Source organism: Phalacrocorax carbo, chromosome 23 (assembly GCF_963921805.1).
Source record: "Phalacrocorax carbo chromosome 23, bPhaCar2.1, whole genome shotgun sequence".
Lineage (NCBI taxonomy): Eukaryota > Metazoa > Chordata > Aves > Suliformes > Phalacrocoracidae > Phalacrocorax > Phalacrocorax carbo.
In genome coordinates this window covers 3,957,120-3,978,752 of record NC_087535.1, presented here as the reverse complement: position 1 = coordinate 3,978,752, position 21,633 = coordinate 3,957,120, and the positions used below count along the sequence as shown (strand labels likewise).

Genomic DNA, 21,633 nt, shown 5'->3' with positions numbered 1-21,633 from the left:
AGAGTAGTGTCTCAGCTGTTAGGAAAAAGCGTCCTTTGCTCAAAGGAGGGGATACACACCACGGGCCACCCTATGGTTCTACCTGCATGACCACAGAGAGGACATGAGGAGGTGGGATGGCAAGCCTACCTCGACCCTAGAGGCACGGGAACGTGAGCTGCAAGGAGGAACAATCACTCAGGGAGGCTCTTCCAGGAAAGCTGCTGCTCCAATTTCCAGTGAGCAGGTCCCCAGACAGAGGAGTAGAAGTGCTGATTTTATTTCTGAGCTTAACAGAGAGACTCCTGATTCACATTTACAGGAAGTGAGTTGTGACTGCCACGATCAGGACTAGAGGGGCCCTGCCTCCAGCCGGGTGGAGGAAAGGGATAACCGGGCTTACTGGACTGTGTGGATCTGATGGCCTGGCACGTCTGACCCACAGAGGTATAAAGCTTTAGTGGACACCGGTGCACAGTGCACCGTAATACCATCAAACTATATAGGGGCAGAACCCATCAGCATTGCTGGAGTGACAGGGGGATCCCAAGAGCTAACTGTATTGGAGGCCGAAGTGAGCCTAACTGGGAATGAGTGGCAGAAGCACCCCATTGTGACTGGCCCCGAGGCTCCATGCATCCTTGGCACAGACTATCTCAGGATAGGGTATTTCAAGGATCCAAAAGGGTACAGGTGGGCTTTTGGTGTAGCTGCCTTGGAGACGGAGGAAATTAAACAGCTGTCTGCCTTGCCTGGTCTCTCAAAGGACCCTTCTGTTGTGGGGTTGCTGAGGGTCAAAGAACAACAGGTGCTGATCACCACCACAACAGTGCACCGGCAGCAATATCGGACCAACTGAGACTCCCTGATCCCCATCCATGAGCTCATTCACTGACTGGAGAGCCAAGGAGTCATCAGTAAGACCCGCTCACCCTTTAACAGTCCCATATGGCCAATGCAGAAATCTAATGGAGAGTGGAGGCTAACAGTAGACTATGATGGCCTGAACGAAGTCATGCCGCCACTGAGTGCTGTGGTGCCAGCCATGCTAGAGCTTCAATACGAACTGGAGTCAAAGGCGGCCAAGTGGTATGCCACAATTGATATCGCTAATGCATTCTTCTCAATCCCTCTGGCAGCAGAGTGCAGGCCACAGTTTGCTTTCACTTGGAGGGGTGTCCAGTACACCTGGAATCAACTGCCCCAGGGGTGGAAACACAGTCCTACCATTTGCCATGGACTGATTCAGACTGTACTGGAAAACGGAGAAGCTCCAGAACACCTTTAATACATTGATGACATCATCGTGTGGGGCAACACAGCGGAAGAAGTTTTTAAGAAAGGAGAGAAAATAGTCCAAATCCTTCTGAAAGCTGGTTTTGCCATACAACAAAGTAAGGTGAAGGGACCCGCACAAGAGATCCAGTCCTTAGGAATCAAATGGCAAGATGGGCATTGTCAGATCCCAATGGATGTGATCAACAAAATAGCAGCCATGTCTCCACCAACTAGCAAAAAGGAAACACAAGCATTTTTAGGGGTTGTGGGTTTTTGGAGAATGCGTATTCCAAATTACAGTCTGATCGGAAGCCCTCTCTATCAAGTGACCTGGAAGAAGAATGATTTCAAATGGGGCCCTGAGCAACGACAAGCCTTTGAACAGATTAAACAAGAAATAGTCCATGCAGTAGCTCTTGGGCCAGTCTGGGCAGGACAAGATGTAAAAAATATGCTTTACACTGCAGCCGGGGAGAATGGCCCTACCTGGAGCCTCTGGCAGAAAGCACATGGGGAGACCTGAGGTCGACCCCACGGGTTTTGGAGTCGGGGATACAGAGGGTCCGAAGCCTGCTATACTCCAACTGAAAAAGAGATATTGGCAGTATATGAAGGGGTCTGAGCTGCTTCAGAAGTGGTTGGTACTGAGGCACAGCTGCTCCTGGCACCCCGACTGCCGGTGCTGGGCTGGATGTTCAAAGGAAACATCCCCTCTACACACCATGCAACTGATGCTATGTGGAGTAAATGGGTTGCACTGATCACCCAGCGGGCTCGAGTAGGAAACCCCAGTCGCCCAGGAATCTTGGAAGTGATTATGGACTGGGCAGAAGGCAAAGGCTTTGGAATATCACCAGAGGAGGAGGTGACACGTGCTGAAGAAGCCCCACTGTATAACAAACTGCCAGAAAATGAGAAGCAATACGCCCTGTTCACTGATGGGTCCTGTAGCCTTGTGGGAAAGCACTGGAGATGGAAGGCTGCTGTATGGAGTCCTACACGACAAGTAGCAGAAACTGCTGAAGGAGAAGGTGAATCGAGCCAGTTTGCAGAGGTAAAGGCCATCCAGCTGGCCTTAGACATCGCTGAACGGGAAAAGTGGCTGGTGCTCTATCTCTCTACTGACTCCTGGATGGTGGCAAATGCCCTGTGGGGCTGGTTACAGCAGTGGAAGCAAAGCAAGTGGCAGCACAGAAGCAAACCCACCTGGGCTGCCACATTGTGGCAAGATATTACTGCCCAGGTAGAGAACCTGGTTGTAAAGGTATGTCATGTGGATGCTCACGTCCCCAAGAGTCGGGCCACTGAAGAACACTGAAACAACCAACAGGTGGATCAGGCTGCCAAGATGGAAGTGGCTCAGGTGGATCTGGACTGGCAACATAAGGATGAATTATTTCTAGCTCGGTGGGCCCATGACACCTCAGGCCATCAAGGGAGAGATGCAACATACAGGTGGGCTCATGATTGAGGGGTGGACTTGACCATGGACGCTACTGCGCAGGCTATCCACGAATGTGAAACGTGCGCTGCCATCAAGGAAGCGAAGTGGGTAAAGCCTCTGTGGTATGGGGGACGATGGCTGAAGTATAAACATGGTGAGGCCTGGCAAATTGGCTATATCGCACTCCCACAAACCCACCAAGGCAAGCGCCATGTGCTTACAATGGTAGAAACAATGACTGGCTGGAAGCATATCCTGTGCCCCACACCACTGCCCAGAACTCTATTCTGGCTCTTGAAAAACAAGTCCTGTGGCGACATGGCACCCCAGAGAGAATTGAGTCAGACAACAGGACTCATTTCCAAAATAACCTCATAGACACCGGGGCCAAAGAGCACGGCATTGAGTGGGTGTATCACACCCCCTGTCACGCACCAGCCTCTGGGAAAATCGAAAGGTACAATGGACTGTTAAAAACTACGCTAAGAGCAATGGCGGGGGGAACATTCTAACACTGGGATACACATTTAGCAAAAGCCACGTGGTTAGTCAACAAGAGGGGATCTGCCGATCGAGCTGGCCCTGCCCAGTCAGAAATCCTACATACTGTGGAAGGGGATGGAGTCCCTGTAGTGCACCGGTGGGGGAGTGAGTGAGCGGCCATGTGGGGCTGAGTTGCCAACTAAACCACAACACTCACCTAATTTATCTCAGGCAAGAGCAGCAAAGGGCCTTTGCCATCAGGACGGGCTGAGCTCTGATCTCAGCCACTTCCCCAAACGCACTCTGAAAAATATATCAGTGTTGCTGCAGAACGGGGTGAAGGATTTCCGTTGGAAAGCAAGAGCTCAGGCACTTCCTCCAGCAGCGTCACTGCGATGCGGGAGGGCTTGCGAGGCAGACACTTTTGAACGGGACACGCTGGGCAGACCCCAGCAATGCCCCTTCCCTGGGCTTGACGATGGCCGTGGAGCTGAGAGTCCTCCTCCTGCTGCCGCTCTGGGTCCCAGGTAAGAGAAGGGCTGGCCATGCCTCAGGCTTCCCACGCACCCAGGGGCAGAGGGACACCCTGCCCCGCTTCCCGCTGCCTCTGCAGCTCCACAGCGGGGGGAAACACAACACCGGCCGCACTCTGAGCTGAGCAACTCCTGGCAGGCATGGGGAGGGAAGGGGCAGCCCCAGTTCCCACCACCGCACGTCTCGCTCCTCCAGCCTCTCAGCACAAACCACCCTGGGAGCAGAGAGCTCCACACTCCAAAGCAGCCCCGCCGCCTCCCCCGCTCACCATTTCCCATCGCACTGCCTGGCCCCGCGCCGCTCCTCCGATTGCAGCCCTGGGTCAGGACAGAGCTGTCCGGGGGCGCCCACCTGCCTCCCCTGACACCCCAGCAGAAACCACAAACCTTCCAGCATGTGGGAGGTTGGGGAAGCAAGGCAGGACAGTCACCAGGTTCTTGTTTCCCTCCGCAAAGGCTTGTTTGCCTCTCGGTGCCCGACCCATGCGGGGCTGTGCGTGCAGAGCGCTCGCACTGTCTCTCTGGCACAGACGTGCTCTGGGCAGAGCTGCCCCTACACGGGCCTCGCTCCTCTCCCCCACTCTCTTCATCTCCCCCAGCAAGCGCTAGCTTTCGCCCAGCTCTTCAGCAGCACCTCTCAGGGCCAATGGATGGACCCTTCAGAGCAGGGACTGCCTATGTGGGGTGCCTGGGCAGCCCTGCGCCCAGCACAGCCTCGCGCCCCCGCGTCGCTGGGCATCCTCGCAGGGCGCGGCATGGAGGGGCTGCGGGCTGCTGGGGCAAGCTCAGGCCCAGACACGGCTCAAGCATTTTGTCCCCAGCACACACTGCCCTTGCTCCTTCCCTCTGTCCCAGCCCCACATCCCGCACAGGCGGCCACCCGGCTCCTGAGGGGCGCCTGAGCCCCAGCACTGCCACCCCCTGCGTGGGGAGGGCTTGGCCTCCACTTCACCTCAGGCCAGGGGCGGGAACAGCGGGTGGGCTGCGGGAGCACCTCCAAGCACTGCGACACGCACGGCTCCAATCAGCCTTCAAGGTCCAACACCTCTACACGCACACGTCTGTGGGTTTCAAATCGCAGCTGCAGTCCCAGCTCGCATCTCAGCACTGATCACCAGAAATCAACCTTCCCATTGCCAAGCTGATGAATTTAGCAGGGGAAATGGGTCGTGGTTTCTGGAGACCCTCCTGACACAAGTGCCCATGGAGGAACGTCAGAGGCAGAGATTCCCCCAGTGTGCATCAGGAGCGTGTGGGCAGCCCTGCATCAGCTCCCCTCTCACTCACCACATCTCATATTTACAGGTCTCCATGCCCAAACAACCGATGCTGTGGAGAGATTATCAGAAGGAAGCACTCTCTATATCCACTGTCCTTACACAGCAGACACAGGCTACTTGCAACCAAAAGCCTGGTGCCGCCTGAGAGGTGACAGATGTGAGCCCTTAGTGGGGATGACTGTATCAAGCCAATACCCATCTGTGACCCGGGCCACCATGGGGAAAGTTACAATAGAGGACTATCCCCTGAATCACACCGTGTCCATCACCATGGTCAACCTCCAGGCAGAGGACTCAGGCATATACTCCTGTGCTTACCGTAACAGCAGCAACATATATTATCAACTAAAGACGATCTCTTTGATTGTTTTGAAGGGTGAGTACCTTTTTCCCCACACAAAAACAAGTCTTGTCAGAAAGCAGCATCATTCCCTCCCCCGTTCTGTCCCCCCTCCACCACACAGCTGAGCGGCTGCCCCCAAACCCCACAGACACTCACCCTCCCCAGCCTCGCTCCCCACCTTCCCCGCTCACACCAGCACGCTCTAAAGGAGACCCACACACTCGCTGGCCCTGCAGCCTCCCCGCTCCCTCTTGTCCTGCCCTACCTCACCCCTGCCCTGCCTGACGGCCGCCCATGACGGACTTGCCCCAGGGCACAGGTTGGCCCCGCTGCCCAGCTCAGGCCGGGGGGCGGATGCCCGTGTGCCCACCGCTCGCCGCTCAGCGACCGCATGTGCTCTTTCGCAGAGTTGCACCGGTACGAGTTGGACAGTCTCTCTGTGCAGTGCCCGTACAGCACCCACGGCTACGGCACAGATACAAAAACCTGGTGTCGAACACAAGGTCAGACTGAGTGTAACGTCGTGGCGAGGACAGGTTACCCTTCAGCACGTCGGAACAGTAAAGACCTGGAAGGCAGAACATTGATCTGGGATGACACCTGGCAGAGGACTGTCACCATCACCATGCAGAAGCTGCAGGCCCAGGACACCGGCCTGTACTGGTGTGCACTCTCCAGAGGCGGTCCCCTCACCCCTATAATGGGGGTCAAGCTCTCGGTGTCCAAGAGTGAGTACCTACTGGCAGCCAAGCGTGGCTGTTGGCAGATTTCAGCCCCACCTCCCCTGCCTGTTCCCCCTCCCGTCCCGCACCACACCTCGGAGCAGGGAGAAGCCCAGCGCTGCCGCCGCACAGCTCGCGCCCATCTCTCCCTGCCTGCCTCTCTCTCTGCCGGACACGCTGGCGCCTGCCCCTCGGAGCCAAAGCTCAGGCCTGGCCCTTCGTGCTCTGCCTGCTCCCAGCAGAGACTCCTGCCACGTTCCCGTCACCTCCCACAAACGGGGCCACTCGTCACAACTGCTTCCCACAGCCACGAGCCAGCGGCTCCAGCAGCACCTTCCCCAGCTCAGCACTTGCTGGCCCACGCGGCCCACTGCTGGAGACCTCCCCCACGGCCAGCCATTGCTCTGGCTCTGGCCCCGCACCGGCCACCCCTCCCTGGTCCTTGCCTCCCAGAGCCTACAGGCTGAGCGCCTGTGGCCACGCCGTCCCTGGGCAACCAAAGGAAGGGGAGGGACAGGACCCCTCCCAAGCTGTGACTCACCTCTGCGCCAGGAATCTGCCTCCAGCCCCCTTCTGCTCCTCGTCTCTGGAGGGAGAAGGACACCCAGGGACCGCTCAGCCCACAGCACCTATTCCAGGGCTGGCAAAGGGGTGCTGCTGGGCCTGCATTGGCATCTCACCAGGCGTGCCGGCTCTTTTCCAGGGCTCCAACAATACACAGCCAAGGAGTCAGGCAATGTCTCTGTCCAGTGCCAGTACAGCGCCCAGCGCTATGGGGCTCTGAACAAAGCCTGGTGCAAAGAGGGAGCTCAGCAAGCATGTACTGCCATGGTCAACACGATTTCAAAGCCTTCACGGTACCTCAGGGCACCCCGGAAAGGCAGAGTCACGATCCAGGACGACAGCCAGCGGGGGATTGTCACCATCACCATGGAGGACGTGCAGGCACCGGACTCCGGCGTGTACTGGTGTGCGCTTTATGAACAGCTGCACCTTTTCCGAATGGCGGAGGTTACGCTCAGTATTTCTAAGGGTGAGTCCTGACCTGTAGGGAAACATGGTGGCTTCAACACTCCAGATGCACTTTCCTGCTCTCTCCCTCTAGTCTCTGCACTGCCCAGCTTACACCACCTCCCGCCCTACACCTGGCTGCGTTTCCCTGCCCAAAACCCACATCATCGTACCTTCTCACACTAACCATGCTCTGGAAGAGCAACAGGCCTCAGAACTGAACCACATGCATGGGCTGGCTTACCTCTCTTTGATGCGAGAGCAGCTTCAGTCGTCCTCACAGAGGTGTTTCTGCCACTCATCCTCATGATGCCAGTTCTGTCCCTTTACAGCAACTCATGCCTTGCCTTCCAAAGACTATTGAGACCTTCCCATGTGGTTGCCCAGAGGACGACCTTTACACCCCTAGTTTTAAGGTCTGAGGCTTCTACTTTTCCTTCCAGCACAGTGGTTTAACACAAAGTGGTAACGCTTTGGCGCCTGCTCATGGCAGACTGGCACCGTGCTATGGCCTCTCTGTCTGGAGTTTGGCAGAGCAGCGCGGAAGGGATATGGCAATCCAGGAGGGGAGAGGGGACGGCCTCATTCTCTAGGTGAAAATCCCGACACATGCCACCGAACGCAGGCTCAGAGCGAGCAGGCTCCTGCACACACAACCTCCCCTGTGCACAGAAACCGTCCTGGAACAATTCTTCCAGACGAGTCCTTCACGGGCAATGCTCTTTGCTCACTTTTCACAAGCCCCTGCCTGCTTCAGCACAGAGTCGTCAAGTGCTTCGTTGCTGCCTGAAGATCTCTGCCATAGAGCATATCTGCTTGCACTTGCAGCGCTTCCCCCTCCACGTGTTGCGGTGGTACACGCAGAGCGGGGCTCCTGCTGAGCTCCTCACCCCTCCCTCCCTCCTCCTTCCCTCCCACCTTTTGATCCTCACCTGGCTTTGCCTGATGCCAGCACGGCTTGATGGCACAGCTTACGGCCTGGGCAGCTTGTCTGCACTGGGTGTCACCGCGGGAGTGGCTTTATACCCGTGTAACAGTGGCCGGGAAATGGAGGTGGTAAATGCAAAGCAGCCCTGTAGTGACTGGTCTCCTCTTCACGTTTGTCATTGCAGTATCGGCTGGACCAACTTTGCCAGGTTCTGCAGGCACCACTCCCTCAACCCCTTCTGGCGACAGCCCAGCACCGAGGTAAGGCCTAGGGGAAGTCACTGAGTTTGAACACAGGCAAGAGTTATTCAAGTCTTGTATTAGTTCCGCTGGACTTAACATCCCTTCACCGTGCCTGTAGAGATACTCCAGCCAGAGCACCACCTCAGCAGCTGCACACTTGCCTGGCCATTCTGCTTTGCGCTCTCTCCTTCATTGACAGAGGTCAACCCTTTCTCTGAATGCATTTCACTTGCAGATGAAACACCAAACATCTTTTCTTCCCCGTCTCCAGTGACTCCCTCATACGCCACTGAGACAACTACTGGTAATGAGGAAGAAGTAAAACAAAACGGGTGAGCTGTCCCCTGCTGCCAGGGGAGAGGGGCAGCACAGGCCAGTCTGGGCACTACAGGGTAGAAGAGAGCAGGGTCCGTCTTCTCTGTCACGAGGTGGCAAAAGAATCCCCTTCCTTTAGCAGCACACAAGTATGAGGGAAGTTGCTCATCTAATTCATCTCACAGATACTGAACTACTTGAGGAAGTCCTTCACAAAAGGTGACTAAGAAGCTGTGATGTTACGGGGCAAAAAAACCCCATTCCTCTGTCTAGAAAGTAGCAAGCAGAAAAGGATAGAATAACTGTGGTTTCACCACGCTTGGCAAAAGAAATGAACGTGGCTGCAAAGGTCCTCTGCCAGAAATATCGCCAGGTAGAGGATGTGGCTGGGCACCTCTCTACCTCCCCCAAGGTGAAAACAAAGGAGAAAAAAAACCCCCAAAACCTTGAAATGTAATGAACTCAATCTGGATAAAGGAAAATCTCCTGGTCTTTACTGGGAACCGAGGGCCCCGAAACAGGAGGATCTGTAGCTCTTTTGCTTTAGTTATGGCGTAACTGACATCTTTGTCCATCCTCTTCGCATCATGAGAGCACGGAGCAATGAGTCTTCACACTACTTAGATACCGTGTGAAAATCGCCACACTCTTTCCATTTCTCTCTCTTCTTCATTGAGAGTAACTGTTAAATTTGCTCCTTTCAGAGTTTTCTCTGTGAGGATATCTCAAAGGCAATCTGCAGTATCCAGCTCCCCTCGGTTTGGAGAGACCAGCCTTTCATAATGCTAAACTGACGTCTGAAGAATTCTGCTGGCGACAGATTCACCTCCCTTCTTCCAGTCATTTCAGCCTCCCTTAAATAAGAATTCCTGCTGGATTTCCCTTACGAATGATCAAAGCACGCGTGTCCTATGAAATCCTTGCCCTCCCTGGGGAAGCCCTCCATCTCTCTGCATCAATTCTGCTGCTTCTGTGCATTTGTTTCTTTCTTTTGGGTTGGGGGTTTGGCATATTTCATTCTTTTCTTCTAGGTTCCAGATCATCCTTTGGCCTGGCGTTGCTATCGTGACCAGCAAGACCCTGGCAATAGTGATCCTAGTGTTCCTTGTGAGAAGGAGGAAGAGGAACTCCACAGTGAAGGCGCCCAGATGACAGTAAGCAGCAAAATCACAGTGCAAAAGTACAGTCACCTCCTGAAAGGGAACGCCCTGCCTGGTGGGGGTGCAACTCATGAGGGCTTTCAGCCAAAACCCAAGCAAGTCCCTTCCCACCAAAGCTTTTCCACTGGGGCAACTTCATGGGATTGAATCCCATTCCGAGAAGCAATGAAATGGGTAAGACACCAACAGACACCAACAGACACACTGAGACGCTGCCCTTGAGCACAGCGGTGAGAAAAGCACAAGGAAGAGAGGGGGGAAGGGGCCTGGGGAAAAAAACCCTCTGCTATATAGAGTCAGGTTTCCCCTCTTTTCCCCAAGGTCTCTTGAATTTCTGAAATGCAACTCCTCCCACCACAGCACTCCGTACCTCCAACTACACAAAGCCTCCCTCTCAAAAGGCTCAGGGGACACTCTGTACGACCAGGCAATCTGTGCCCAGGTCCAGGAATATTCCTATCATTCTGCAAGGCACAGGAAGTGTTCACCCCCTTCAGGAAACACCAGCCTTCTTTTCCCCTTGCTGGACTCAAGTATGAACCCATCCAGGCTAACAGACATTTCAGGAACGGCTTTTCCCTCCTCCCGCCCGCGGCCGGAGACACCAGGAGGGGAGGCAGTTGTGACAAGAGCTCATGTGACACTCCCTGCCAAAAGCACCTCTGTGCCCCAGGCTGAAGCAGTCTCTTCCAGCAAGCCACAGCACAAGCTACCACCTGCTGCCACCCTGCCAGCCTCACCTGAGGCCAGCCCTTAAATATCTTCTGCCACGGAAGAGAGCAGAGTCAAAGGGGAGTGGGAGAGAGGGGAGAAAACAGCTTCCTACTGCCTCAATTAATGCTCTCGTCCTCCTCCTCTTTCTACCCTTCCCAGCAAGAGCCCAGCCAGCAGCCTCCCCTCCTCAGCCCCTTTGGAGCAGCAGAGGAGAGCGGCGGGCTGGAGGAGCCCACGAGCACCATCCCCTGCCGGGAGCTGCCCTCGCAGCCAGGCTGGCCGCTGCCACCAGCTCTCCTGCACTGCCAGGTCCCAGCTGGGAGCGGCCCCGCTGCTGCAACAGCGCAGGCCCTCACCCCACAGCGCCTGCACTTCCCACAGGCATTGGCAAACCCTCTCAGCCTCCCCACGGGCCCCTGCGCCAGGGCTCTGCGAGGGTGCCCCACAGGAAATAAAACGTGCAAAAGGCAAGTGGATCTGGTCTGGTTTCTCCAGCGGGGCACTCTGGAGGGAGGCACCACGAGGGCTCTGTGCATGGCAGAGCACAGGGCACAAGGGAATGGCCGCGGTGGTGGGGATCGGGGATCACAAACATAGAATCATGGGATTATTAAGGTTGGAAAAGACCTCTCGGATCAGCAAGTCCAGCCATCAACGCAACACCCCTAGGCCTCCTAAACCATGTCCCCAAGTGCTACATCTACACGATGTTTAAATACCCCCAGGGATGGTGACTCCCCCTCCTCTCTGGGCAGCCTCTTCCAATGCCTGACCACTCTTGCAGTAAAGACGTGTTTCCTAATAGCCAAACTGAGCCTCTCCTCACGCAGCTTGAGGCCGTTTCCTCTCGTCCTGTCACTGGTGACCTGGGAGCAGAGACCAGCCCCCCCTCACTCCAGCCCCTCTCAGGCAGCTGCAGAGAGCGAGAAGGGCTCCACACAGCCTCCTCTTCTCCAGGCTAAACCCCACCAGCCCCCTCAGCCGCCCCCCAGCACACTTGTGCTCCAGACCCTGCCCCAGCCCCGCTGCCCTTCTCTGGACACGCTCCAGCCCCTCAAGCTCCTGCTTGTCCTGAGGGGCCCAAACCTGAGCCCAGCATTCGAGGTGGGGCCTCCCCAGTGCCGAGCACAGGGGCCCCATCCCTGCCCAGCTCCTGCTGGCCACACCAGTGCTGACACAAGCCTGGGGGCTGGTGGCCTCCTTGGCCACCTGGGCACTGCTGGCTCATGCCCAGCCGGCTGTCAGACAGCACCCCCAGGGCCTTCTCCGCCGGGCTCTTTCCAGCCCCTCTGCCCCAGGCCTGCAGCATTGCATGGGGTTGGTGTGACCCAAGGGCAGGACCCGGCACTCGGCCTTGTTAAACCTCATACAGCTGAGCTCAGCCCATCGATGCGGCCTGTCCAGGTCCCTCTGCAGAGCCTTCCTACCCTCACGCAGATCAACGCTCCCGCCCATCTTGGTGTCATCTGCAAACTTATAGAATCATAGAATCGTTAAGGTTGGAAAAGACCCTTAAGATCATCGAGTCCAGCCGCTAACTTATCACTGACAAGTCCACCACTAAACAATATCCTCAAGTACCACATCAACTCTTCTTTTAAAAACCTCCTGGGATGAAGACTCCACCACCTCCCCGGGCAGCCTCTTCCAATGCCTGACAACCCTTTCGGTGAAGAATTTTTTCCTAACGTCCAACCTAAACTTCCCCTGGCGCAGCTTGAGACCATTTCCTCTCGTCCTATCGCTTGTTACTAGGGAGAAGAGACCGACCCCTCCTCGCTACAACCTCCTTTCAGGTAGTTGTAGAGAGCGATAAGGTCTCCCCTCAGCCTTCTCTTCTCCAGACTAAACAACCCCAGTTCCCTCAGCCACTCCTCATAAGACTTGTTCTCTCGACCCTTCACCAACTTTGTTGCCCTTCTCTGGACACGCTCCAGCACCTCAATGTCCTTCTTGTCCTGAGGGGCCCAAACCTGCACACAGTACTTCAGGTGGGGCTCACCAGTGTCGAGCACAGCGGAACCATCACCTCCCTGCTCCTGCTGGCCACACTGTTGCTGATCCAAGCCAGGACGCCATTGGCCTTCTTGGCCACCTGAGCACACTGCTGGCTCATGTTCAGCCGGCTGTCAGCAATCTTACTGAGGACGCACTCCATCCCCTCAGCCACATCATGGATAAAGACATTAAACAAGACTGGCCCCAAAACTGAGCCCTGGGGAACACGGCTTGTGACCAGCCACCAACTGGGTTTAGCTCCATTCACCACCACTCTCTGGGCTCGGCCAGACAGACAGACAGTTTTTTACGCAGCAAAGAGTACACCTGACTAAGCCAGCAGCCACCAGCTTCTCTAGGAGGATGCTGCGGGAGACACTGTCAAAGGCTTTGCTCAAGTGCAGGCGCACAACATCCACAGCCTTTCCCTCACCCACCAGGCTGACAGACCTGTACTTCACTGGATCCTCCTTCCAGACCTTCTGGTAGATGAGCGCCACACTGGCAAGCTCCAGTCATCTGGCACCTCCCCTGTTACCCACCACTGCTGATAAATGATGGAGAGTGGCTTGATGAGCTCCTCCGCCAGCTCCCTCAGTGCTCTCGCGTGGATCCTGTCTGGCCCCATAGGCTTGTGAGTGTCCAGGTGGCTCTGCAGGTCATAAACTGCTTCCTCCTGCATTACGGAGGGTTTATTCCGCTCCCCATCCCTGCCTTCCAGCTCAGGAGGCTGATTACCCTGGGGACAAATGGTCTGACAGTTAAAGACAGAGGAAAAAAAGGCATTTAGTAGCTCAGCTTTTCCCTTGTCCTCGGTGGCACCTCTCCCCTCCGCATCAGACAGAGGATGGGAGTGCTAGCAAAGACCTCCCTGTTTAGCCACGCCAGTTGCCTTCCCCACCGGTTTGTCTTACAGCACATGGGGACAGCCTGCTCCTGCGCCTTCAAGGCGTCCTTGTTGAAGAATGCATGGCCTGTGGGAGTGTCCCTGCAGACACAGCCCTGGAGGCATTGCCACCCTGGCTTTGAGACGACTTTGCAACAAGGGGCTGGGCCACGGCAAAGGTCCTGCTCCAGCCTCCGTGGCTCCGGACAGCCAAAGGAGCGCCCCGCTGCCACTGGCATCAGGGCAGAGCGTGACAATGGCCAGGCGAGAGCAGCAAAGGGCCTTTGCCATCAGGACGGGCCAAGCTCTGCTCTCAGACACTTCCCCAAACGCACTCTGAAAAATATATCAGTGTTGCTGCAGAACGGGGTGAAGGATTTCCGTTGGAAAGCAAGAGCTCAGGCACTTCCTCCAGCAGCGTCACTGCGATGCGGGAGGGCTCGCGAGGCAGACACTTTTGAACGGGACACGCTGGGCAGACCCCAGCAATGCCCCTTCCCTGGGCTTGACGATGGCCGTGGAGCTGAGAGTCCTCCTCCTGCTGCCGCTCTGGGTCCCAGGTAAGAGAAGGGCTGGCTGTGCCTCAGGCTTCCCACGCACCCAGGGGCAGAGGGACACCCTGCCCCGCTTCCCGCTGCCTCTGCAGCTCCACAGCGGGGGGAAACACAACACCGGCCGCACTCTGAGCTGAGCAACTCCTGGCAGGCATGGGGAGGGAAGGGGCAGCCCCAGTTCCCACCACTGCACGTCTCGCTCCTCCAGCCTCTCAGCACAAACCACCCTGGGAGCAGAGAGCTCCACACTCCAAAGCAGCCCCGCCGCCTCCCCCGCTCACCATTTCCCATCGCACTGCCTGGCCCCGCGCCGCTCCTCCGATTGCAGCCCTGGGTCAGGACAGAGCTGTCCGGGGGCGCCCACCTGCCTCCCCTGACACCCCAGCAGAAACCACAAACCTTCCAGCATGTGGGAGGTTGGGGAAGCAAGGCAGGACAGTCACCAGGTTCTTGTTTCCCTCCGCAAAGGCTTGTTTGCCTCTCAGTGCCCGACTCATGCGGGGCTGTGCGTGCAGAGCGCTCGCACCGTCTCTCTGGCACAGACGTGCTCTGGGCAGAGCTGCCCCTACACGGGCCTCGCTCCTCTCCCCCACTCTCTTCATCTCCCCCAGCAAGCGCTAGCTTTCCCCCAGCTCTTCAGCAGCACCTCTCAGGGCCAATGGATGGACCCTTCAGAGCAGGGACTGCCTATGTGGGGTGCCTGGGCAGCCCTGCGCCCAGCACAGCCTCGCGCCCCCGCGTCGCTGGGCATCCTCGCAGGACGCGGCATGGAGGGGCTGCGGGCTGCTGGGGCAAGCTCAGGCCCAGACACGGCTCAAGCATTTTGTCCCCAGCACACACTGCCCTTGCTCCTTCCCTCTGTCCCAGCCCCACATCCCGCACAGGCGGCCACCCGGCTCCTGGGGGGCGCCTGAGCCCCAGCACTGCCACCCCCTGCGTGGGGAGGGCTTGGCCTCCACTTCACCTCAGGCCAGGGGCGGGAACAGCGGGTGGGCTGCGGGGGCACCTCCAAGCACTGCGCCACGCACGGCTCCAATCAGCCTTCAAGGTCCAACCCCTCTACACGCACACGTCTGTGGGTTTCAAATCGCAGCTGCAGTCCCAGCTCGCATCTCAGCACTGATCACCAGAAATCAACCTTCCCATTGCCAAGCTGATGAATTTAGCAGGGGAAATGGGTCGTGGTTTCTGGAGACCCTCCTGACACAAGTGCCCATGGAGGAACGTCAGAGGCAGAGATTCCCCCAGTGTGCATCAGTAGTGTGTGGGCAGCCCTGCATCAGCTCCCCTCTCACTCACCACATCTCATATTTACAGGTCTCCATGCCCAAACAACCGATGCTGTGGAGAGATTATCAGAAGGAAGCACTCTCTATATCCACTGTCCTTACACAGCAGACACACGCTACTGGCAACCAAAAGCATGGTGCCACCTGAGAGGTGTCAAATGTGAGCCCTTAGTGGAGACGACCGTATCAAGCCAATACCCATCTGTGACCCGGGCCACAAATGGGAAGGTTACAATAGAGGACTATCCCCTGAATCACACCGTGTCCATCACCATGGTCAACCTCCAGGCAGAGGACTCAGGCATATACTCCTGTGCCTACCGTAACAGCAGTAACATATATTATCAACTAAAGACGATCTCTTTGATTGTTTTGAAGGGTGAGTACCTTTTTCCCCACACAAAAACAAGTCTTGTCAGAAAGCAGCATCATTCCCTCCCCCGTTCTGTCTCCCCTTGACCACACAGCTGAGCGGCTGCCCCCAAACCCCACAGACACTCACCCTCCCCAGCCTCGCTCCCCACCTTCCCCGCTCACACCAGCACGCTCTAAAGGAGACCCACACACTCGCTGGCCCTGCAGCCTCCCCGCTCCCTCTTGTCCTGCCCTACCTCACCCCTGCCCTGCCTGACGGCCGCCCATGACGGACTTGCCCCAGGGCACAGGTTGGCCCCGCTGCCCAGCTCAGGCCGGGGGGCGGATGCCCGTGTGCCCACCGCTCGCCGCTCAGCGACCGCATGTGCTCTTTCGCAGAGTTGCACCGGTACGAGTTGGACAGTCTCTCTGTGCAGTGCCCGTACAGCACCCACGGCTACGGCACAGATACAAAAACCTGGTGTCGAACACAAGGTCGCACTGAGTGTAACGTCGTGGCGAGGACAGGTTACCCTTCAGCACGTCGGAACAATAAAGACCTGGAAGGCAGAACATTGATCTGGGATGACACCAGGCAGAGGACTGTCACCATCACCATGCAGAAGCTGCAGGCCCACGACACCGGCCTGTACTGGTGTGCACTCTCCAGAGGCGGTCCCCTCACCCCTATAATGGGGGTCAAGCTCTCGGTGTCCAAGAGTGAGTACCTACTGGCAGCCAAGCGTGGCTGTTGGCAGATTTCAGCCCCACCTCCCCTGCCTGTTCCCCCTCCCGTCCCGCACCACACCTCGGAGCAGGGAGAAGCCCAGCGCTGCCGCCGCACAGCTCGCGCCCATCTCTCCCTGCCTGCCTCTCTCTCTGCCGGACACGCTGGCGCCTGCCCCTCGGAGCCAAAGCTCAGGCCTGGCCCTTCGTGCTCTGCCTGCTCCCAGCAGAGACTCCCGCCACGTTCCCGTCACCTCCCACAAACGGGGCCACTCGTCACAACTGCTTCCCACAGCCACGAGCCAGCGGCTCCAGCAGCACCTTCCCCAGCTCAGCACTTGCTGGCCCACGCGGCCCACTGCTGGAGACCTCCCCCACGGCCAGCCATTGCTCTGGCTCTGGCCCCGCACCGGCCACCCCTCCCTGGTCCTTGCCTCCCAGAGCCTACAGGCTGAGCGCCTGTGGCCACGCCGTCCCTGGGCAACCAAAGGAAGGGGAGGGACAGGACCCCTCCCAAGCTGTGACTCACCTCTGCGCCAGGAATCTGCCTCCAGCCCCCTTCTGCTCCTCGTCTCTGGAGGGAGAAGGACACCCAGGGACCGCTCAGCCCACAGCACCTATTCCAGGGCTGGCAAAGGGGTGCTGCTGGGCCTGCATTGGCATCTCACCAGGCGTGCCGGCTCTTTTCCAGGGCTCCAACAATACACAGCCAAGGAGTCAGGCAATGTCTCTGTCCAGTGCCAGTACAGCGCCCAGCACTATGGGGCTCTGAACAAAGCCTGGTGCAAAGAGGGAGCTCAGCCAGCATGTACTGCCATGGTCAACACGATTTCTAAGCCTTCAGGGTACCTCAGGGCACCCCAGCAAGGCAGAGTCACGATCCAGGACGACAGCCAGCGGGGGATTGTCACCATCACCATGGAGGACGTGCAGGCACCGGACTCCGGCGTGTACTGGTGTGCGCTTTATGAACAGCTGCACCTTTTCCGAATGGTGGAGGTTACGCTCAGTATTTCTAACGGTGAGTCCTGACCTGTAGGGAAACATGGTGGCTTCAACATTCCAGATGCACTTTCCTGCTCTCTCCCTCTAGTCTCTGCACTGCCCAGCTTACACCACCTCCCGCCCTACACCTGGCTGCGTTTCCCTGCCCAAACCCCACATCATCGTACCTTCTCACACTAACCATGCTCTGGAAGAGCAACAGGCCTCAGAACTGAACCACATGCATGGGCTGGCTTACCTCTCTTTTACGCAAGAGCAGCTTCAGTCGTCCTCACAGAGGTGTTTCTGCCACTCATCCTCATGATGCCAGTTCTGTCCCTTTACAGCAACTCATGCCTTGCCTTCCAAAGACTATTGAGACCTTCCCATGTGGTTGCCCAGAGGACGACCTTTACAGCCCTAGTTTTAAGGTCTGAAGCTTCTACCTTTCCTTCCAGCACAGTGGTTTAACACAAAGTGGTAACGCTTTGGCGCCTGCTCATGGCAGACTGGCACCGTGCTATGGCCTCTCTGTCTGGAGTTTGGCAGAGCAGCGCGGAAGGGATATGGCAATCCAGGAGGGGAGAGGGGACGGCCTCATTCTCTAGGTGAAAATCCCGACACATGCCACCGAACGCAGGCTCAGAGCGAGCAGGCTCCTGCACACACAACCTCCCCTGTGCACAGAAACCGTCCTGGAACAATTCTTCCAGACGAGTCCTTCACAGGCAATGCTCTTTGCTCACTTTTCACAAGCCCCTGCCTGCTTCAGCACAGAGTCGTCAAGTGCTTCGTTGCTGCCTGAAGATCTCTGCCATAGAGCATATCTGCTTGCACTTGCAGCGCTTCCCCCTCCACGTGTTGCGGTGGTACACGCAGAGCGGGGCTCCTGCTGAGCTCCTCACCCCTCCCTCCCTCCTCCTTCCCTCCCACCTTTTGATCCTCACCTGGCTTTGCCTGATGCCAGCACGGCTTGATGGCACAGCTTACGGCCTGGGCAGCTTGTCTGCACTGGGTGTCACCGCGGGAGTGGCTTTATACCCGTGTAACAGTGGCCGGGAAATGGAGGTGGTAAATGCAAAGCAGCCCTGTAGTGACTGGTCTCCTCTTCACGTTTGTCATTGCAGTATCGGCTGGACCAACTTTGCCAGGTTCTGCAGGCACCACTCCCTCAACCCCTTCTGGCGACAGCCCAGCACAGAGGTAAGGCCTAGGGGAAGTCACTGAGTTTGAACACAGGCAAGAGTTATTCAAGTCTTGTATTAGTTCCGCTGGACTTAACATCCCTTCACCGTGCCTGTAGAGATACTCCAGCCAGAGCACCACCTCAGCAGCTGCACACTTGCCTGGCCATTCTGCTTTGCGCTCTCTCCTTCATTGACAGAGGTCAACCCTTTCTCTGAATGCATTTCACTTGCAGATGAAACACCAAACATCTTTTCTTCCCCGTCTCCAGTGACTCCCTCATACGCCACTGAGACAACTACTGGTAATGAGGAAGAAGTAAAACAAAACGGGTGAGCTGTCCCCTGCTGCCAGGGGAGAGGGGCAGCACAGGCCAGTCTGGGCACTACAGGGTAGAAGAGAGCAGGGTCCGTCTTCTCTGTCACGAGGTGGCAAAAGAATCCCCTTCCTTTAGCAGCACACAAGTATGAGGGAAGTTGCTCATCTAATTCATCTCACAGATACTGAACTACTTGAGGAAGTCCTTCACAAAAGGTGACTAAGAAGCTGTGATGTTACGGGGCAAAAAAACCCCATTCCTCTGTCTAGAAAGTAGCAAGCAGAAAAGGATAGAATAACTGTGGTTTCACCACGCTTGGCAAAAGAAATGAACGTGGCTGCAAAGGTCCTCTGCCAGAAATATCGCCAGGTAGAGGATGTGGCTGGGCACCTCTCTACCTCCCCCAAGGTGAAAACAAAGGAGAAAAAAAACCCCCAAAACCTTGAAATGTAATGAACTCAATCTGGATAAAGGAAAATCTCCTGGTCTTTACTGGGAACCGAGGGCCCCGAAACAGGAGGATCTGTAGCTCTTTTGCTTTAGTTATGGCGTAACTGACATCTTTGTCCATCCTCTTCGCATCATGAGAGCACGGAGCAATGAGTCTTCACACTACTTAGATACCGTGTGAAAATCGCCACACTCTTTCCATTTCTCTCTCTTCTTCATTGAGAGTAACTGTTAAATTTGCTCCTTTCAGAGTTTTCTCTGTGAGGATATCTCAAAGGCAATCTGCAGTATCCAGCTCCCCTCGGTTTGGAGAGACCAGCCTTTCATAATGCTAAACTGACGTCTGAAGAATTCTGCTGGCGACAGATTCACCTCCCTTCTTCCAGTCATTTCAGCCTCCCTTAAATAAGAATTCCTGCTGGATTTCCCTTACGAATGATCAAAGCACGTGTGTCCTATGAAATCCTTGCCCTCCCTGGGGAAGCCCTCCATCTCTCTGCATCAATTCTGCTGCTTCTGTGCATTTGTTTCTTTCTTTTGGGTTGGGGGTTTGGAATATTTATTCTTTTCTTCTAGGTTCCAGATCATCCTTTGGCCTGGCGTTGCTATCGTGACCAGCAAGACCCTGGCAGTAGTGATCCTAGTGTTCCTCGTGAGAAGGAGGAAGAGGAACTCCACCGTGAAGGCGCCCAGATGACAGTAAGCAGCAAAATCACAGTGCAAAAGTACAGTCACCTCCTGAAAGGGAACGCCCTGCCTGGTGGGGGTACAACTCATGAGGGCTTTCAGCCAAAACCCAAGCAAGTCCCTTCCCACCAAAGCTTTTCCACTGGGGCAACTTCATGGGATTGAATCCCATTCCGAGAAGCAATGAAATGGGTAAGACACCAACAGACACCAACAGACACACTGAGACGCTGCCCTTGAGCACAGCGGTGAGAAAAGCGCAAGGAAGAGAGGGGGGAAGGGGCCTGGGGAAAAAAACCCTCTGCTATATAGAGTCAGGTTTCCCCTCTTTTCCCCAAGGTCTCTTGAATTTCTGAAATGCAACTCCTCCCACCACAGCACTCCGTACCTCCAACTACACAAAGCCTCCCTCTCACAAGGCTCAGGGGACACTCTGTACGACCAGGCAATCTGTGCCCAGGTCCAGGAATATTCCTATCATTCTGCAAGGCACAGGAAGTGTTTACCCCCTTCAGGAAACACCAGCCTTCTTTTCCCCTTGCTGGACTCAAGTATGAACCCATCCAGGCTAACAGACATTTCAGGAACGGCTTTTCCCTCCTCCCGCCCGCGGCCGGAGACACCAGGAGGGGAGGCAGTTGTGACAAGAGCTCATGTGACACTCCCTGCCAAAAGCACCTCTGTGCCCCAGGCTGAAGCAGTCTCTTCCAGCAAGCCACAGCACAAGCTACCACCTGCTGCCACCCTGCCAGCCTCACCTGAGGCCAGCCCTTAAATATCTTCTGCCACGGAAGAGAGCAGAGTCAAAGGGGAGTGGGAGAGAGGGGAGAAAACAGCTTCCTACTGCCTCAATTAATGCTCTCGTCCTCCTCCTCTTTCTACCCTTCCCAGCAAGAGTCCAGCCAGCAGCCTCCCCTCCTCAGCCCCTTTGGAGCAGCAGAGGAGAGCGGCGGGCTGGAGGAGCCCACGAGCACCATCCCCTGCCGGGAGCTGCCCTCGCAGCCAGGCTGGCCGCTGCCACCAGCTCTCCTGCACTGCCAGGTCCCAGCTGGGAGCGGCCCCGCTGCTGCAACAGCGCAGGCCCTCACCCCACAGCGCCTGCACTTCCCACAGGCATTGGCAAACCCTCTCGGCCTCCCCACGGGCCCCTGCGCCAGGGCTCTGCGAGGGTGCCCCACAGGAAATAAAACGTGCAAAAGGCAAGTGGATCTGGTCTGGTTTCTCCAGCGGGGCACTCTGGAGGGAGGCACCACGAGGGCTCTGTGCATGGCAGAGCACAGGGCACAAGGGAATGGCCGCGGTGGTGGGGATCGGGGATCACAAACATAGAATCATGGGATTATTAAGGTTGGAAAAGACCTCTCGGATCAGCAAGTCCAGCCATCAACGCAACACCCCTAGGCCTCCTAAACCATGTCCCCAAGTGCTACATCTACACGATGTTTAAATACCCCCAGGGATGGTGACTCCCCCTCCTCTCTGGGCAGCCTCTTCCAATGCCTGACCACTCTTGCAGTAAAGACGTGTTTCCTAATAGCCAAACTGAGCCTCTCCTCACGCAGCTTGAGGCCGTTTCCTCTCGTCCTGTCACTGGTGACCTGGGAGCAGAGACCAGCCCCCCCCTCACTCCAGCCCCTCTCAGGCAGCTGCAGAGAGCGAGAAGGGCTCCACACAGCCTCCTCTTCTCCAGGCTAAACCCCACCAGCCCCCTCAGCCGCCCCCCAGCACACTTGTGCTCCAGACCCTGCCCCAGCCCCGCTGCCCTTCTC

General features: G+C 56.6%; 2 protein-coding genes and 1 long non-coding RNA gene across 4 annotated transcripts; all 3 read left to right on the top strand.

Moving 5' to 3' along the window:
* The first annotated feature begins 3,299 nt into the window (after positions 1-3,299).
* LOC135316907 (polymeric immunoglobulin receptor-like) lies at positions 3,300-10,888 on the top strand. 2 transcript variants are annotated; one of them, XM_064472068.1, is made up of 7 exons: positions 3,300-3,711; positions 5,023-5,373; positions 5,748-6,068; positions 6,766-7,095; positions 8,479-8,575; positions 9,590-9,712; positions 10,592-10,888. In XM_064472068.1, exons 1-6 carry the CDS (start codon positions 3,663-3,665, stop codon positions 9,708-9,710), a joined length of 1,269 nt encoding a protein of 422 aa, XP_064328138.1. In that variant the 5' UTR covers positions 3,300-3,662; the 3' UTR covers positions 9,711-9,712; positions 10,592-10,888. The 2 variants fall into 2 exon arrangements, with proteins under 2 accessions (XP_064328138.1, XP_064328139.1); XM_064472069.1 differs by lacking the exon at positions 8,479-8,575 and adding an exon at positions 8,186-8,261.
* A 2,784-nt stretch (positions 10,889-13,672) lies between these two features.
* Positions 13,673-17,602, top strand: LOC135316978 (uncharacterized). Its single transcript, XM_064472463.1, has 5 exons — positions 13,673-13,876; positions 15,188-15,538; positions 15,913-16,233; positions 16,931-17,260; positions 17,571-17,602. Exons 1-5 carry the CDS (start codon positions 13,828-13,830, stop codon positions 17,600-17,602), a joined length of 1,083 nt encoding a protein of 360 aa, XP_064328533.1. The 5' UTR covers positions 13,673-13,827.
* Positions 17,603-18,448: 846 nt separating this feature from the next.
* On the top strand, positions 18,449-21,066 carry LOC135316868 (uncharacterized). The gene is made up of 3 exons (XR_010376082.1): positions 18,449-18,740; positions 19,754-19,876; positions 20,756-21,066. It is a non-coding gene; the product is annotated as an uncharacterized LOC135316868 (long non-coding RNA).
* The last annotated feature ends 567 nt before the right edge of the window (positions 21,067-21,633 follow it).